The sequence below is a fragment of the Colletes latitarsis genome, chromosome 2 (assembly GCF_051014445.1).
Source record: "Colletes latitarsis isolate SP2378_abdomen chromosome 2, iyColLati1, whole genome shotgun sequence".
Lineage (NCBI taxonomy): Eukaryota > Metazoa > Arthropoda > Insecta > Hymenoptera > Colletidae > Colletes > Colletes latitarsis.
In genome coordinates, this window is record NC_135135.1 from 21,114,684 (window position 1) to 21,132,440 (window position 17,757).

Below are 17,757 nucleotides of genomic sequence, written 5' to 3' on the forward strand. Positions count from 1 at the left end.
AAATTCCTGCCGCCGGGTCAAGAGTTAATTTCCCGGAGCATCGACAAAAACGTAACTCGAACGCGGCGAAGAACCGTTCCCTTTTTCCGCGCCTGCGAACGTCCGCGAACTCGCTCAACTCCTCCGGACAAAAACACGCCGGGAAAACGTTTATTTTCCAACGTTATCGCGACGATAATCGGCTTTTTATAATAAACTTTTAAATCCAACTTGATCGAAATATAAATAAACTCGATCATCGCCAACAAACAACACGCTTGTCCGTCAAATTATCTTAGGATAAATTAACAAACCGAACGTATCTTGTACTCCGCGTTACTCTGACAAAGATCAAAGTTTAAATCGACGGACAATGTTAAAAATGTCGCTTTCGCGTCTTTGATCGGAGCTAGGAAGTTTGGTTAATCCGACGTGTTAACGCGTCTTGCGAAGCCTCTTCGATGATTACGTTAAGTAAACTATCGCGTAATGCGATCTCTCTTTCGTGCTCTCGACGGAGCGTTCAGTGCCCGGAACAATGGCGATTTTTCCTTGTTGCCTTTAGACACGGCTAGTATCGCGACGTTACGAGACAAAGAAAAGTAATTTCGCGAGCACAGTGTCCTTCCATGGAACGAAAAACGTCCCCGAGTCCCGCAGGAAATTCGAGCAGAGCCAGGCTCTCTCTCTCCCCGTCCCTTTTGTTCCTCGCGTTAACGTTAACATTTACTTGTTGCGTGCAGCTGGCACCCACGATTTTCTTTGTGGCAAATCATAATCGCGATACCGCTATTAATCGTCCCGAAAATGCATCGATCTCGGCTGGTTGGAAATTTGTTTAACTTATTCGTAATAAAATGTTAGTTACGTAAACGTCACGCGTTAAATAAAGATACGATTCTATTTGCACGCGCATCAATTTCATTCGTTTATTTTAAATTTCGCGTGCATTGTATGCGACTTACACTCGGAACCCTCGAATGCTTTTAATTTTGTTCCCACTACTTCCTCGACCGAATCGATATCAGCAACGAATAACTCCGATAATTTCGTGCCAACGAGGGTTTTATTTACACGATCCGGTAAATATTTACGTAGATTTGTAATCGAAATTCTCCAACGACGCGCCGCCACGATGATTCAAATAGCAATTCGACGAATAATTCAAATTAAATAAATTAATAAGGGTAAGCTTCGAGTATCTTTTGCGTTCCAACGACAAACACGCAAATCTGTGTGCTTTGAAGGCAAGATGGCTTTATAGAAGATAGCAAAATCGAGATTTTCCAAATCCAAGTTCAATTTTTGGACTTGTGGACAAATGTCTATTCGCCGTATCGAATAAAATAGAGTCCGACGGAGACACGCGTGCCGCTGGGAGCGTATTTCCGCTTATTAATTAAAATGTTGCTAGTGGAATAGCTTCTCTCCGTTTCGTTCATTGAGAATTCGCGTAAACGGAGAATAGTTCTGGGCCGAGACGCCGCGCCGTAGCAGCCAGCCGCGCCACGGGAATCTCGTTTCATTTCGCAGTTGGCCCTCTTTCCTTTCGCCCCTCTCGACCCTCGGGAGACAGAAAGAAAGGGAGAGATGGAACCGGGCAACTTCGGATTACGAGCGCTTGTGAATTCAGCTTGAAAAATCAATCGAAAGTTCCTCCCGCCTTTACGCCGGCGGCTGCAAAAGCAGCGGCGCGAGCCAACGAAGCCTTTTTAAATTTGTACTTGGAAATTCCCTCTCGGGGACGTGTCGGAACTATCAAAGCGGGAAATAATCGATTTGAATGGCTCGCGCCCGATATTTTCACCGCGTCTGGCCGGGGCTGGCGCGCAAAAGGAAACGCTTCTCGCCTTCCTACCCTCGTGCCTCGTACGCGAGGAGCTATTTTTCACACACACGAGCCCCGCTCGCGTAATTAATCGCGCTCGAATGCCAACGAAACCCACGGTAAACGCTAAACACAGGACTCGTGCGGCGATTTCCGTGCACAATGTGTCCGAAAATAGAAGACCCGTTTAACGACTCGCCCAGAGGATCGACCGTAGCGTCCCGTAGAAACAATTAACGCCGAGGCGCGACGAATCACAGCCGTAAATCATCGATCTTTCCTGGCGTTTGACGCGAGGTTCCCAAGGTTCCCCGTTGAATTATACCAGCGTGTTAATGTCCTGTCCAGCATCGTCGGACGTGTTTCTCGAGGTGCGTTTACATATTCCAAACGAACGTTCTCTTATTAGCGACACGTGTTCGTTCAAAAAGATTTTAACAACAAGACACACCTTCGCTCTTCGAAACAAGCGATATCGGAGTAATTACAATTACAAATGATTCCTCGAATAATTTAACGCACGGGAACAGACTTTTGTTTCCATGTTTCGCGGCGGTCGAGCGCGGAAGAACGACGATTAATCTTGGAGGGTCAGCAACTAGTCGAAAACGCTAGACGTCAGAAGGTGATTATTAGAGGAACGAAAAAGAAAATTCCTGCCTAATGGAACAAAGACACGCACGCGTGGCTCGGGATCCGGAACGAACGGAATGAAAATTACACGGTAGATTTAATAAAGCGAGGATCATACGGGGATCCGCGCGTAATTTCGTGCACGGTCGGCGAGTCTCTAATGACGGTCGCCGGTTTCAACGGGTGTGAGCATCGCGTTCCGATTTTTCACCTTTGCCTTTGGCGTGTCGTTTCTCGTTTTCCGTGCTCTCGAAACCTAATCCATTCGCCGGCGTCACGCCTTTTTTACACCGCTAATTCCTATCGGCTGCCCTCCCAATTCAGCTCCAACTTCTTCCCCGTCTTTATTCGATTACGCAAACCCACAAATTATCCAACGTTCCGAGCGAGTACCCTATTGTCCAGACGCGCGACCGATAGAAGCTTCGAATATCAATTAGCTCCGAATAACGTTAACGCTTCGCTAATGCGGTAGTTGGCCGAAACGTCGACGATACGTCAAAGTAATTGTACAAACCGACGAACATTCGCCGCGCATCGTTGTAATAGTTGACCGTAAATTTAGCGATTTACTAAATTTGAGAGGTTTTTCCTCGTCGCGGTCTCGTTACGGCGTCATTGTTGCCGCGAAAACGAAGATGTTATGATAGGCCTGGGCGGCTCGTTCTGCGGATTCCCGAGCAGAAAGGAAGAAAGGGAGAAAGCGGGCGGAGAACTGCCAGGTCACAGAGACGCGACAACCTCTTGCCCCTCGGCAGACAACGCTCGATCCCTCTCACGGTTATCTGGCTCCGAATGGACCTGAGGCAGGGAATTCTGCCTTGGCGTTTTGCTCTTTTCAAAGGACCCGGCCGGACTGACACTTCGATGACAGGTAGAGTGCCGGCAATTGAAATAACAAGGGAACATTAAGGAGGAAGCTGCGTCGGAACACGAGGGCCCCGGAGGGTGGAGCGCGGTCTTCTCGATTCGTTCGCCTCGTCCGTCTGAATTCCGAAAAGTTTGTTTGAAAGGGATCCCGGCCGCAGCGATGCTTCGTGGCTTTCGTCTTCCGTCCTAGATCCGACGAATCGCAAAGCGCCTGGAAAAATTGTCCTTTTCAAAACTCGTCGCCGAGCGTAACAATACCGGGGTCCCCGTCGATGCGTTCTCCTCGTTCCTTCGCCCCCACCCCCTCTCGAGCTCGGATATTATCGTTCCTTTCGTATGAATTAAATGGCCGGGCTTCGCGAAAGCTCGTAAATAATTCAGGACTACGCTGTCGGGACCGTGTCGATACCCGATTCCCTGAGCTTTCCGCTGAAAATCTTGCACAGGTACGAGCACGGTTTTCCACGATCGCGTCTTGAACAAGAGACGCACCGAGTGCCTCGTTGTAATCTTTAGATATGTAAGGACACGAACGCACCAAGCAACGATACGTCGGTTGGATCCGATAAATTTTGCTTCGGATATTTCGCTCTATCCACCTGGAATCGCTGTTTTCGACAACTGGCCGCGAGCATACAGTCTTTCACGAATTCAACGAGTTTACTTGTACAAAAGTAATCGAGGATAGTGTCCCACGCATAATTTCGTGCCCTTCTGCTCCCAGTTTGTGACGACCCTCGTCTCTCGTTTCAGAACGTTCAAACGTAAAACACCCTCGAGAATAAGTCGCACGATACAGCCTGGAATTTTCCAAAGTTTCCGCCAAACGATATCGATCGTCCCATTTCCGTTTGAACTCGAGGCCGAACGTTGAGTGTTTTTTTTTTTATCCGAAAAACGAGCAGTCGCGAATTTTCACGGCGTAACATTATCTGCCGTTCGCCCCTTGGAATATTCCCCCGGCGTCCTGTCAGTCTCGCGGGCGCCGGTTGCGGACGAGCATTTACCGTATCCATTAATCAGCCACAAAGGAAAAATCTGCGAGCAGCGTCAGTGAAAAAGGAGAAAGTAATTAACGGCAAGGGCGGCGCGACGCGTCGGATTCCCTGGCCGAACTGCAAAATCATCGAGCGCTAACAGAGAAAGAGAATTCCCGGTGAAACCCGAAAAACCCTGGCCCGTACAAAAGCCCCGCCGGCCAGTCACGGGGACCAGGTACCGCGTCGTCGTCGGTTCGAAAATTTCTCTTCTCATTGAACGCATTCATGGTACGGGTCCCTTCATTGTCGCACGATCAGTTACAACGTAACACCGTAACAAATTCGGCGCTGGTACCGCGCATAATTGGCTTGGTTCCTCTCCTTTCAACGATATCAGCCGGTGGTCGTTCCCCGTCGCCCCTTTCGAGACCCGGATCGTTGTTGGCTTTGTGTCGCCGCGGAAAATATTCCGGGTAACACGGCGAACGCATAATCTCTCGCCGCTACGAGCGGTCATGGATCCAGTTTCCTAGCTCGGCGTAGTTACATCGGCCGTATGCTTAAGTCCGGTCACGTTCGCGTTTCTGCCTGATAAATTGATTGCGTTTCCGAATTCTCCACGCTGTCGCAGCTGTTAGCGACGGCGTCGCGTTCCGATTGCAACCGAGGGTTCTCGCGGACTTATCGTTTCCCCTAATTGTCCCGCTAGTCTGTCCTTTCGACGCGTCGCCCACCGGGGGGGAAATTTATTCTAAATATAACGAGTTGTATAAAAAAGATTTTAAACCGTTCGAAAGGTAAAGTTGGCCCTCGCATCCTCCGAGGAGCGCTTCGAATCCCAACCGGCCGATCCGCGTTTTATTAACGCCGCGCGGTTCTTCTTACCTAGCTCGACACGAATTTAAATGGAAATTACATTTAGGATTCCCGGCGAATTTGTCGGCCGACGAACGACCCTGAGAATCGTAATAACGTTCGTCGTGGAAAAGCCGTCTCAACTGGTCGGGAAGGGCGTGGATACCAGGATGCTAGGTTTGTTTTCGTATCGGCGAAAGTGCAACCAGACGCGCTTAATTCGAAACGCAGAACCGCGGAAAATTATTCCGGCGACGGAGGACGCGGTCGATCCGCGCGAATGTTTTCGTTTCGCGAACAAAACGACGCGTGTATCCGGCTGGGGGCTCGACGATAGACCGCGTCGAGTTTACACTCATAATATCTGAAAGTTTGCGCCGCGCCGGTAGCGGTGGCAGCGCTAAGGTCACTCCGTTACTTCCGGTAACCCCGTCAGCTCTTTCAACCGAGTTGCGTGTTCTTCCACACTTTGCCATCCTGTCGCCGGCTTAAATAAACCACGTCCCGTTTCTCAACATCCGAAAGCGATCGGGGCGAACTCGAGCGGGCAATTTTCTTGAAAGTTCAGGGGCTTTCGAGGGACGCGAAATCACCGATAGCTGCGCGAGCCAGACGTTTTAACGCGGGACGCGTTATCGATTTATACACGACCATGAATCCACGAAAATTCTCGTCCCTTCCGGTGAGTCATATTCGATCCTTTGCATTAACCGAACAACGCGCGAGGGGAAAAGCGCGGTAAATTGGGGATCCGTGGAACGGTTAGCGTGGAACGACGCTGGAAAGGGGAAAAAAGTAATCAACGTAACCATATTTTACGGAACTTGTATACGCACTGCCGCATATACCGGCCATGATAAAAATACAACGGACGGTACCGTGAAAAATTTCCCTCCGAAAAAAAGGCCACGCTCGAATATAATATATTTCCTACGTAGAAACGAACATCGTAATTCCCGTAACGCAGCTAATGATTCAAACGAGCGGAAGGAAGAATTTTCGGTAACAGGAAGCGAGAGAGCAGCTGTAGAAATACCGAGGGGGCGAGCGACGAAAAATCTTTCTTCCAAAAAAATCTCTTGATCATTAATAAATAAGTGAAAAACTGGTGGACTGGAATAAAATTTCTGTGGAACTCTTGAGCGCAGCATATAACCTTTTGAGAATAGAAATCGTTAAATCTTACGATTTGAATTCTGTCAGTTATAAAACTAGACAGCTGGAAGAAGTGCAAAACGAGCACTCGAGGTTTCTATAAAGGAGTAGGACGATTCGTATGATCGAAATTTTTACGAAATTTCGTATGTACGATATCCACTCGAAAACGTTTAAATTAGGAAGTCTATTAGAGTGAATCGTTCAAATACGATCCGTGTTGTTCGCTGGCTATTAAAGTTTTATACGATGGCGATAACTCGTCGAAAACAATATCGTCGAATACCTAGGCATTAAATTTTGGACTGCCTCCAAGTATCCGCGTCTATTAGGCGAATGATCTTGAAATATCTTTATTACGAATAATCGCCAAGACGTCCATTTCGTGTAGCAGGATAATCCGAACAAGGACGGTTGCCCGGTTTCTTGCCAGACTCGATAGTTTTTAGACCAGGAGAGTTATAAACTCTATTTTATGTGGCTTATTCGCAACAACGCGAATGAAAAAATAGGAAAAGAGACGTCGTCGCACACCTCCGTTATCGCGTAGTAGAATTTAACGACTTCTAGAGAAGTCAACCATCGTACGTGTCGTTGGATCGCGATGTTTTCGGGCAGATATCAATGAATTTCCTCGCGAACGAGGTAACAAAAAGGCTATAAATTGAAAGAGCCCTGGCGAGACGATGAAAAAGGCGGGAATCGTGCGAAAGTTTCGCAAAGTAGGCGACGCTCGTCTCCGTTAACCTCGTTCCGAGGCGGTTCAAAGCACGGGGGGTTCTTTCTCAAAGACGCAAGAGGAATAGAAGCTGAAACTAATAAAAAAAAAGGTAGCGGAGAGGGGCGAAAGAAGTTCGATAAGATAGGAGGCACGAAGCGCGTATTAAAAGTGGAAGTAGCTCTTAAGTAAGACGCAAGAAGCTCTCCGATGACGAAGTTAGCCGGCGCGGGCGGTACGACAGGAATCGTCGAGCGCTAAAGCGAGGAGACGCTTTCCAAATTAACCAAACACGCCAACGAGATAAGTCTGTTAACGACTTCACCGAAGAGGCAGCCGGTCGTGCTCTTGCACGAGGAACTCGAAAAAAAAACCTCGCAGAGAGTCGCGCGAGCAGTCACGGAGCTAAAAGCGCCATAAAAATTCTCGTTGTTCAAATATTGCGCGCGGATGCAGGTGCTTTGCGGGCATAGCTGCGCGTCCGATAAGATTAGTACAATTTCAAAACGTAACGGTTGCTGTAATGCACAGCGAGTTAGTATTTTACCGAAGATTTCTGCTATTTTTATTCGCGATTCTATTTAACTTTAATATTTAAATATCGTGGCGTACCGCGACGCGGGTGTGTCGAAATTGCCAGATAATTATATAGGGTGGCCGAATACCCTGTATATCCTTGTATGCTCGATAACGCGTAACTCTCTATCATCGATAACGTCTGTGATTTCCAAGTACATAACCTACGATAATCGTTCGTCTAACAGGTCATTAATATTACCAACACAGGCAATAAATCATTCGGTTATATCGGTCGAAACTGTCACGATTTAAATAGTCTTGCAAACTGCTTGTTCGGAAACATTGTTTGGTCATCGACGGAGCGGAGGAGGCGCATTGGAAACTTCCGTTAATAAATGAATAAAATGAGACTTACGTTTTCGAATCCTTCGCGGAAATTTCAATAACCTCGTGGCACAGATTTCCATTCACCGAGGCCCCGTCAGCCTGGAGTTTAACAACGAAAGAGCACCAGGGAATCGCACTCGAGAACGTCGTTCGTTATTCATCCATTGGTTCGATCGACGGGATTCGCGACGCAGGCGTAACGCGGCGGAGGACGCTGCCACCGGAGAGCTTTTCAGCATCGAAAGGGAAGCGAATACCTGGTCGCGTGTTGCTTTCGCGAATTCCGCTCGATCAAAACGTCGAGGACGGCTCGGAGAGGATTTCGCGACCGGATCGAAGAGAGAGACCGCGACAGGGAGAGGAAGAGACACCGAGGAGAGGTTTTAAAGGAACGAGGAACACCGGGGGCGGTTTGTTCGACTCGTTTCGTTCGCGGTATCTCGAGTTACATTTATGCCTGGTGAAAGAGCGGCTTTCGAAGGGATTCGCGGCAAAGAAGCGCACAATACCGACGAGACGAGAGGATAGAACGTTTGGAAAGGGTCGCGGAACGGTGGAGAACGGCCCCGTGGCCTCGTGAAACACCGAACTGACAATGAGAGGGCACCGTTCGCTCGGGATTCGCCGCGGAAGTGCATTCCGTCGGGGACGGCGGACAATGCAACACCAGACGTGACGACGACTGATACGCCAATCTCGAAATGTAACGCTACGGTTGTCGATACGCTGATACGCGGAGCCAGCCGTCTTTCCTGTCCTCGATCCGCCCTGACACGGAATGGCTGTGGGAATATCGCGGTGGTTTCCTCGCCGAGCGCGAGAACGCGTCACTTTATTGTCTCCGATCGCCTTTCGTTGCATATTTTTAAGGTTTATACGCGATCGAATCCTCCCTTCGTCGCGCAAATTTACGAGCGAGCGCTTCAAGTCCGAGCCACTGTTCCGAACGGAGGTGTGGTAAAAAAATAATGGAACTACTCTGTTTGTTTTTTAAATTATTTTTCGTTCGTTCTTTATTAGTCTTTCCAGCAGAACACAGTTTCGTACGCGCAGTTAGAATTTTTTTTTACACATCCGGACGGTATCTAGACCTCCCCGCGTTATTTTAGGTAATGATGCTATTTTTCCGGTGTGCGTGTAATTAAAGCCCCGGTACGGTCCAGCTCGTACTACGGATCGTAAAGTTTATCGTGCAATTTGCGTAATGCGCGTGGAAAATTCTAACGAGTAAGAATCGTACGAGCCGACGGTTTCTTTTCATCTAATTCTAGAATACGCTCTTCGACACATGCGGCCAATTAAATAGAGCCCCGATAAAAGCGCAACGGAGGATCGGAGGCGTTCGATCGGAATTAATTAAAAAGAGAAACTTGTCCGTGCCCTTTCTAGTTTTCATAGCTCGACGAAGAAGAAACCGTCGTGTCTACTGAACGCTGCACCGGAACGACCGCCCCCCGTGGAGGTAAGGGCGTGCACGAAAACGGAGAAAACCGCCGGCACAAATCCTCCTTTAACTCCTAACGTCCCTTCGGGCCGGAAAAACGCACCCAAGGTCGATAGTAATCCCATTTGTCTTCCAGATTCGGTCCAGCCGTTGTCAGGTACAAACGTAAAGGCCGGCGAATGGGTACGCGATCGCAGGTTCTACCTGTTCCCTTGGCAGACGTCTCGAGGCAGCCCCCTTTTATTTTCGGTTCCTTTTCCTGCTCGATTATCTTTCGGCCGGGATTGCTAGCCGTTTTCTCCCAGCAAAAGTTTGCGAACGCCCGCGCTCGCGTAATTAGGAGGCGGAACACGTATTCGGGGTTCGACGGGTTGATCGACGGCAAAAATCATTTTTCGCTACGCATTATCCGCGGACGTTTCGTGCCCTCGCCGTCCCTTTGCTGCCGCTGGAAACACACACAAATACAAGGGAATATTATGGGACTAAATTACGCGGGTACATTTAAAACCGCGATGCCAAGTATTCCACCGTCGAACCAATCGATGATGAAAACCCATTTCTTCTCCCCTTCGCGACTCGTACATCATAGCCGAAATCGAAACTGACAACAAAACCCCACCGCTAGGCGTATGGCGTGCAATAAATCACGGTAAAAAGACCGCGATCCTTTTTCCCCTGCCAACCCGACGAAACCCTAGCTTCTCCTTTACCGTCTGCCTTTCGGGCTGATCTTACAAAGCGCCTCTCGCTGCCGAGGAAAAGACACGGGCCTCGGTTCTCTCCTCTCGCCCCTTCTCTCTTTGCGAGCTAGATCGTTCTCTAAACACTCGAGATACTGAAAATAAGGATCTTTCCGCGCGTATGCGAATTTTCACGGACCACTTTTACGAGCATAAGAGGAATTTAAACATGTTCCTCTCTCTCACCGGCGAGTTTGTCGGGCGAATACACACAAAGCGAGTCCGAACTCAGGTTACGTAATTTTTAAACGGTTTCCGCGCCCCCAAAACCAACGAAAAAGTTCTAATAAACGTGGGTCCTGAAACCATTTGTTTTCGAGGTACAACCGCTTTTGACTCGAAGCGAATTGCTTCCCAGCAAATGTACGAACGAAGAACGTACAAAAACATTGCTTCTCTCTCGGAGATGCGATAAACTGGTACCGCGAACGCGAATATTTATTTACGTAAAAAGACCGAGCATAGTTTTTAATAAAATTCCTTTGCGCCAGTTTCGAAAATATCGTTCGTACTGTTATACGATTAAAAATTAAAAAAAAAACCAATATCTTTATTACTCTTCCGTTACGTATCGTGTACGATTGTTGCGATTTTATTATTCCCTCTATTTAGAAATCTTGACTATTCCGTACGTTCGACAGCCTTTTAGCCGTGTGGCCGTAAAACGGACCAAATATTTTATGGCTCGCCGCCCAAGAAGGTTGGCCCTGCCCGACTCGAAGCGATGCTTTTAGAACCCGTGTTTCTTTCAACATTTTAATTATTATCCGATGCGTAGAGTATGCCTGCAAATTGTTAGACAAACCCCCGAACTCGACCCAAAGTTTTCTATATCGTAGTTCGTCTACTCGATAAGACGACTCGGCGGCGGTTGTTTTCTGGTCGGGGTGTGAAAATCGCCAGACACAATACCGAGCTATTCTCGTTCGAGCATTGTCCGACTAATATATTTTTTGCGTAATCCCGTAAGACGAGCGGATCGAGGGTTATTTCGGGGATGGAAGGTGGGCCCGTATCGGCAAGGCTTATCAACGGATCAGCCGCTAATGGAAGCCGTCACGGCACGGGCGTGAATGCGCTAGTTTGCCGGATAAAAAGGGTCCACTCGCAGTCCCTTTCGTCCCTCGGATCTCTCCCACGAGGCGACCGACCACATCGTCCGAGAACAGCTGAAACTGAAGCGTGTCGCGAAAAGTTAACGCGCCTCGTCGAGTTCTCGTGGTCGAGAATGGTCACCCGATACGAACGACAGAGTCAAAGCGGCCCAACGGGGGTGGCCAAGGGACATTGTTGCAGAGTTCTGGGGGACGGACGGATCGATTGACTTTCCTAATTTTCTCGTGCGCCGTGACAAAGTGCGGCTCGTTGGTATATTTCGCTTTACGGTACGATGTTCAGCGTTGCATCGATGGATTGTTTTAGAATTAATCCGGGGAACGACGACTCTTTCCGCGCCGGATGAAACGAGACTGATTGGTGGCCGGTCGAGCCGTACAGCCGGTCTCGTTAACAGGTCGCATAATGGAAGAGAAATCGAACGAGCTACGGGAAACGAATCGTTTGAAATTCGACCTCGTTCTCTGTTCGTTAACACGCTCGCTGCCACGCTGGCAACTGCCCTACGAGCCTTCGAACTTACGACGATTCTTCAAAATGCTTGCGTTAGATCATAATTATGTAGCGAATTATATAGCGTGACGTATAATCAGGCGTTTTAGTTTCCTGTTGAATATTACAGCACAAATTTATTAAACTACTTTTTCACGTCGTGGTTTAAAGGAAGAGTTTACGAAAGGAGTCCCTGTATCGAGAAACCGATCGCCTCGAGTAGGCGTTAAAGGGTATTAGGAGGAGCTACTGACGCGAAGATCGAGGACGCGTTGGATGCCAGTCGATAGCTCGTCGTGCAAATGCGTCGCGAGGTCTTCGACGGAGACGTCCGCGATAATCGATAGAATTTAATATGATCGTTCCTGGGTACGTCAGGGCAACGCAATCTCGACTACTTATATTCTTTCGCTTCCTGGGAGGGCGTCGTTCGCTAAAGGTAACATAATTGATAAGTGGGTGAAAATTGTCAGGGACAAGGGTCGCGAATCGATCGATAGAATTTTCTAATTTAACTCGACGACAAATTTAACGCGCCATGGTGTTCGTATACCACGGACCGGTCCATATGTTCCTGCAAACCCGCCTGCCGAAGATGACCCCATTCATGGCTCGATCACAATGGCGCGAAATGTGCCGCCGTTAAATCGGGCTTGTAGGTCGAGGCTCGTGCTCAATGGCACAGCTACAGTAGTCTCGTTAGTTTGTCATTCGGAAATGATATATAATTTTAGATCGTTGCCGTTGTCGAGGTAGGTGCAGTTCGAGTTTCAGCTTTATGAACGGATTGGACCATTTAAGCGGGGCTATAAATTCAATCGAACCGCGGACGAGAGATTTCCTTCGTGTTAGAGAGGCGTAGGACGTAACGATAATTACGTATCGCAAATATAGGCAGATCAGGCAACCGTAGCGATTAAAATCATCGATGTAATCTGCAAAGTACGAACGGACAGTATCTTTGCTGGTAGCAGGGAATAAAGAAACCCTCGCGACCGGTACGGAATCATTTTTGGATTTTCGTCGGTCGGACTTCCGGTCCCGCTATTGTTCGTAGGTAAATAAAATCGAGTGGTAAGATGGATGAATCGATAATGGGTCTTACCTAAATAATGGCAGTTCTACGTCCATTGATGCTGAGCCGGGGGCGGCGGCGGAGGCGGCAATGGCAGGGGTCTCTCCAAAACAGGAACAGGGGACACGTCCGGCATGGCGAACCTCAGCTTTTGCCAAAACAACTTGTCCCCCCACACCAGCACGGTGTGCGACGAGATTCTTTTTTTGAGATCGGCGTCGAGATCTCGTGGACATACACCGCCTACCAGGAGCAGGATCACGGAGCGGCCCTTCCCTTTCAGAGCGTCCCTGAGAGCCGCTTTAAACTCGAACCTGGCCCACTCGCCGTGCAGAAAGTTCTTGGACAATACTAGGATGGTGCGCCTGGAGGAATCGGCGGCTTCGGCGACCGCGTCGGCGACGTTGCTGCCGGCTCCCAGGTCCCGATAGTGCAAGCACAATCGGTAAGAGGTCTCGAGACCGGGTACCAGGATCGTCGAGACGAACGCCTCGTCGACGGCCGAGTAGGAGATGTAGGCGTCGAACGGTTTCTCTTGATCTTCGAACGCGGCCGTCTTGTAGCATGCGCGGAGGCCGCATCTGCTGGCCGCCCATGTCCTCAGCGTACGACGATGCTTGAAAGCGCCACACACCAGCGCCACCGTGGCAAAAATTAGCACGGCGGTGGCCAGCAAGAGCGGCAGATAAGCCTCGAGCGGTCGAGTTTCGATGGCCGAGGTCGTATCCGTTAATGCCGCGCAATTTATGACCGATCCGTTCGCCGGAAGAGTTATGGGCATACCGAGGGAACAGGTGACGGTTCTCCAGTCGCTGATCTTCGCCCGGTTACGGGACATCCACTCGCGCACGCGGTCCAAGTAGGAGCACTCGCAGCTCCACGGGTTGCTGGACAGCCCGATGTCCACCAGATACGGATTCTGGCTGAGCTGCCAAACGGCGAAAGTACCAAGCCGATTGTTCTCCAGTCGCAACACCTCCAGCTGACGCAGCGGAAGGAACGTCCCGTTATCTATGTACGTCAGCAGATTGTTTTGCAAGTAGAGCTCCTTCAGGTTCTCCAACGGCATCAGTTCCACGCCGTTCAGCACGCTTATTTTGTTGTTCTCCAAATGAAGGACCAACAGCCGCTTCAACCCGCTGAACGTGTGATTCCGTATAGCGATTATGTTGCTATCGTTCGCGTACAGGATCTGCAGGTTCTTCCGGCCGATAAACGAATGAGAATTCAATTCGCCGAAATTGTTTCCATCGAGGTAAACCTCGGTGGCGTCCATCGGTAATCTGCCGGGTAGCGTTTTGTAGCCGGAGTTGGAGCAATCCACCACGTTCGCCGACCAGGATTGATCGTGATAGCAAGTACAGTTGGTCGGGCAGGTCATCTCGCAATCGCAGGCATCGAAGTCGCAGCAATGACAGAGCGCGAAGCAGTGCGCCTTGTACGTGCAGAGGAATTGAGACGGTTTCGCCTCGAGCAACGGTATGAACGATTTGTGTCTATCGTACGGAAGTCTGCAGTAGACAGACTCGAGATCCATTACCCTCGGGTGTTGTCTCAACAATAGCGAATTGATTCTTTGCAGCCATTCGGTGGTGCAGTCGCATATGAAGGGATTACCGCCGATGTAAAACTCCGGGAGTTGTCGGTAAGCTGGCACTTGGGTCAACTGAAAGGCGGACAGGTTCATCCGCACGATCTGGTTCGCGTAAAGGTCCACCCTGGTTAGATTCTTCTTGTCGAAAAAGGTTTGCGGGTCCACGGTCTGTATCAGATTATCGTTGACGAACAGAAGCTCGATGGAATCCGGTATCGACCTCGAGTGTATCCTCGTTAGCCGGTTGAACGACACGTCGAGCGTCTGTAATCTCATGCCCTGTGGCGCGACGCCGAGATCCATAATAAGATTTTTATGCAGATCCATCCACTGCAATTTCTCCGGCAGGTAACCGTAATCGAACTGAACGATCATGTTGTCGGACATGTTCAGCCAGAGTAGACCGGGCGCGCTGGCAAATATGCCGGACATGTCCTGCAACAAATTCGAGTCCAACCGGATGGCCTGCAACGCCGGGTTCGCGGAAAATACACCGTCCTCGACCGTTTCGATCTTGTTTCGCGCCAGGTTCAGTATCTGCAGCCCGGGCAATTCCGCGAAATCCTCCATGGTGACGTTCGCGATCTCGTTTCCGATCATGCGTAATCCGTAGAGGCTCGACATACCCCGGAAACCGGGCCTGTTCAAGCTTCTGATCTGATTTTCACCGAGGTCCAGCGTACGCAGCATTCTCATGTCTTTAAGAGCAACCGGTATGCCGTCCAGGCTGTTCCCGGATAGATTCAGGTCCTGCATACTGGAACAATTCCGAAAGGCATCCGGGTGAATTCCTTCGAGCTGATTCGAATCGAGCGAGAGCAGAGAAAGTGCAAACAGCCCGTTCAACGAGTAGGCGTCCAGGTAAGTTAATCGATTGTACGCCAAATCTAGCGTATGGAGGTTACTCATCGGCGCGAACGTGTCCGCTGGTATAGTTTCTATCTCGTTGTACTGTAAGTTTAGTATCTGAAGGGTGTAAAGGTCCTTGAAGAGGGCCGGATCCAGTCTGCTGACTCGATTGTGGGACAAGTTCAGGAGAACCAGTCGGATCAGTCCGGAGAACGTCGCCGAGTTTAACCACGAGCTGGTCAACGCGTTTCTCGATAGATCCAGAGCGACTAGCTGATTCATGTCGGCCACCAAACCGGGCGATAGCACGCTGATGGAATTGTTCTGCAATCGTAATTCCTTCAACGACTTTGCCGCGTCCCGGAACATTTCCGTCGGCAACGCGACGATCCTATTTCCGGACAGATCGAAAGTTTCCAGGGATCTCAGACCGTGCAGAGCGTCGTCCGCTACCATGGAGATCGCGTTGCTCGACAAGTTCAGCACCCTGAGGCGCTTCAACGAGGACAATCCGTAGGCGGGCAACACCGAGATTTGATTGTTCGAGGCGTCCAACGACTGGACGTCCAGGGCGCAGGAAACAGGCGCGGCTGTCGATTCCTGCTGACGTCTAGGATGCTTTTCCGCGATGTCTCTAAATCCAAGATCCGCGATGTCCTTGAGCATGTTCCACGAGATGTTCAGAGCGAGCAAGTTCGTAAGCGGGCAGAAAAGACGTTCGGGTATCTGCCAGATGTTGTTCCAAGACAAGTCGATCTTCTCGATCTGCGGCACCGAGTCGAACGCGCCGATCTCCAACTCCAGGCTGTATTTGCTTTTCCGTCCGTTCAAGCTACGAACGGTCAGGTTCCTTAGATCGCGCAGCCCGTTGAGAACTTTGGCTGGCCAGTGCACCAACTTGCATCCCGTCAATCTCAACGAGCGCAGCCTCCACAGCTGAACGAACCCTTCAACGTTCAAAGCGCCGTTCTCGAGCGCCTCGGTCTCCTCGCAGACGACGTTCACGGCGGTCACGTACTCGCTGGTCGCTTGGGAGAAGTTGGTCCTGAGGGAACCGTTGTCCAAGTAGCGGTGGACGCAAGTGACCGCGCCATCCTGCCTTGAATCCCACGAGCAGTGCTCGGGCAGATCGAGTCTCGGGGGCAGCTCGCTGGTCACGGCGAGCACGTGGCATACCGGCAACAGAAGACACCACCAGTAGGCCAACGACAGCGACACCGATCTCCCGAGCCTCTCCGGACCGACGAGCCCACGCATCTTTACCGAACTCGTTGCCTTCCCTTGTTTCCGTTCCTCTGTCTCCTCTTGGTCATCACACGTCGCCGCGTCGCCTCGTCGCCTCGCTCTCTGCGTTCGTTATTAACGCACGCTGTCGTCGCTCGTATACGCCCTCCAATATTTACTTCGACCGACTGGCATGTGTGGCTCGTGCGAATCGATACGAAACTTCTTTCCGATACTTTGATAAGATCGTTCCAACTACCATCGAGTGTTCTTTCGAACGGATATACAGAGCGTTGCTCGCGTTTCACAGAGTACCTACAAGTATTTTCCACTCGAAGAATAACACTTCACTCGGTCGGCAGGTTGTTCATTCACCGCGCGCCGAGAATCCCTCGCGAGACACTCGACCTGCTATAATTGGGAACTCGACTATCGGTGCGCGAAAAACGGAGCAAATCTCGAGATTTGCGCCTAGGTAGACGCGTCGTTTCGGGATCTCATCGCGCGAATGCTCTATCGCTCTATCGAGTCAACATACTCCGAGACGTTGCCCATAGTTCTACGAGAAAAACTAAGCCGCGACACGCGATCTTTACGGTCCGCCAAAAGTTCCAGACTTTCTAAGTTTTCCGCGAGATGTCCGGTTACGGTGCGTGGGCATCGCACGGTTCAACGTACGTAACGTAATCGACACTGTTCGAAATTGCAATCCGTGTTCACAAAAATCCTATTACCTTGTCCGGGTGATATAAATGAACGCAACTTCTCTCAAGAGTAAGAAAGAGAAGAAGAATTCGGAGCGACCGAAAAACCGCAACAGCCGAAACCGTAACACTCGATACGGTGGCCACCGCGCGACTGACGGTTGAGATCTCCACAGCATCTAACTTGACGCAGCGTCCACCAATCGTTCCTTCCCCCACCACTGGCGGCAGCACCAACACACGCCAAGTACCGGCACCCAACTACAGGGAGCACGCGCCTACGTCGGACCGCCATAGTGAAACGAAGACGGACTGTGCTCCCTCGAATCGACTCGTCTCTTTTTATCCAAACCAAGTAGAAATCGCGCGCGCTCCCATCGCGAACTCGCCGCGTTTCTCTACACGCGACGACCTACGCTAGTGTAATGCGCGGAAAGGGACGCCGCACGCAACCTGTCTCTATCTTCTCGCCGTTTGTGCGGTCGAAAGAGTTGCGAGTCCGAACTCGCGTGACGCTCTCCCCGACAATCTCGGTTCCGAGCAGGACACCTTACACCTCGACATCGACGGCCACCCTCATACTACACGATGA

The 17,757-nt window shown here is 50.1% G+C and overlaps 1 protein-coding gene across 4 annotated transcripts in view; it reads right to left on the minus strand.

Annotated features, from left to right (window-relative positions):
- Positions 1-17,757, minus strand: part of Toll-6 (Toll-like receptor 6) — a 77,525-nt gene that overhangs the window by 23,404 nt on the left and 36,364 nt on the right. The window contains exons 1-2 of one of the 4 annotated variants that reach the window (XM_076782158.1): positions 12,825-17,389; positions 8,942-9,816 (exon numbers count right to left, since the gene is read on the minus strand). The exons of 1 other annotated variant lie outside the window; for it this stretch is intronic. In XM_076782158.1, coding sequence (XP_076638273.1) covers positions 12,841-16,494 — 3,654 coding nt within the window. In that variant the 5' untranslated portion in view covers positions 16,495-17,389 and the 3' untranslated portion in view covers positions 8,942-9,816; positions 12,825-12,840. Of the gene's footprint in view, positions 1-8,941; positions 9,817-11,124; positions 11,287-12,824; positions 17,391-17,757 lie in introns of those variants that run through there. 2 more of the 4 variants (XM_076782166.1, XR_013081070.1) reach the window with 2 other exon arrangements.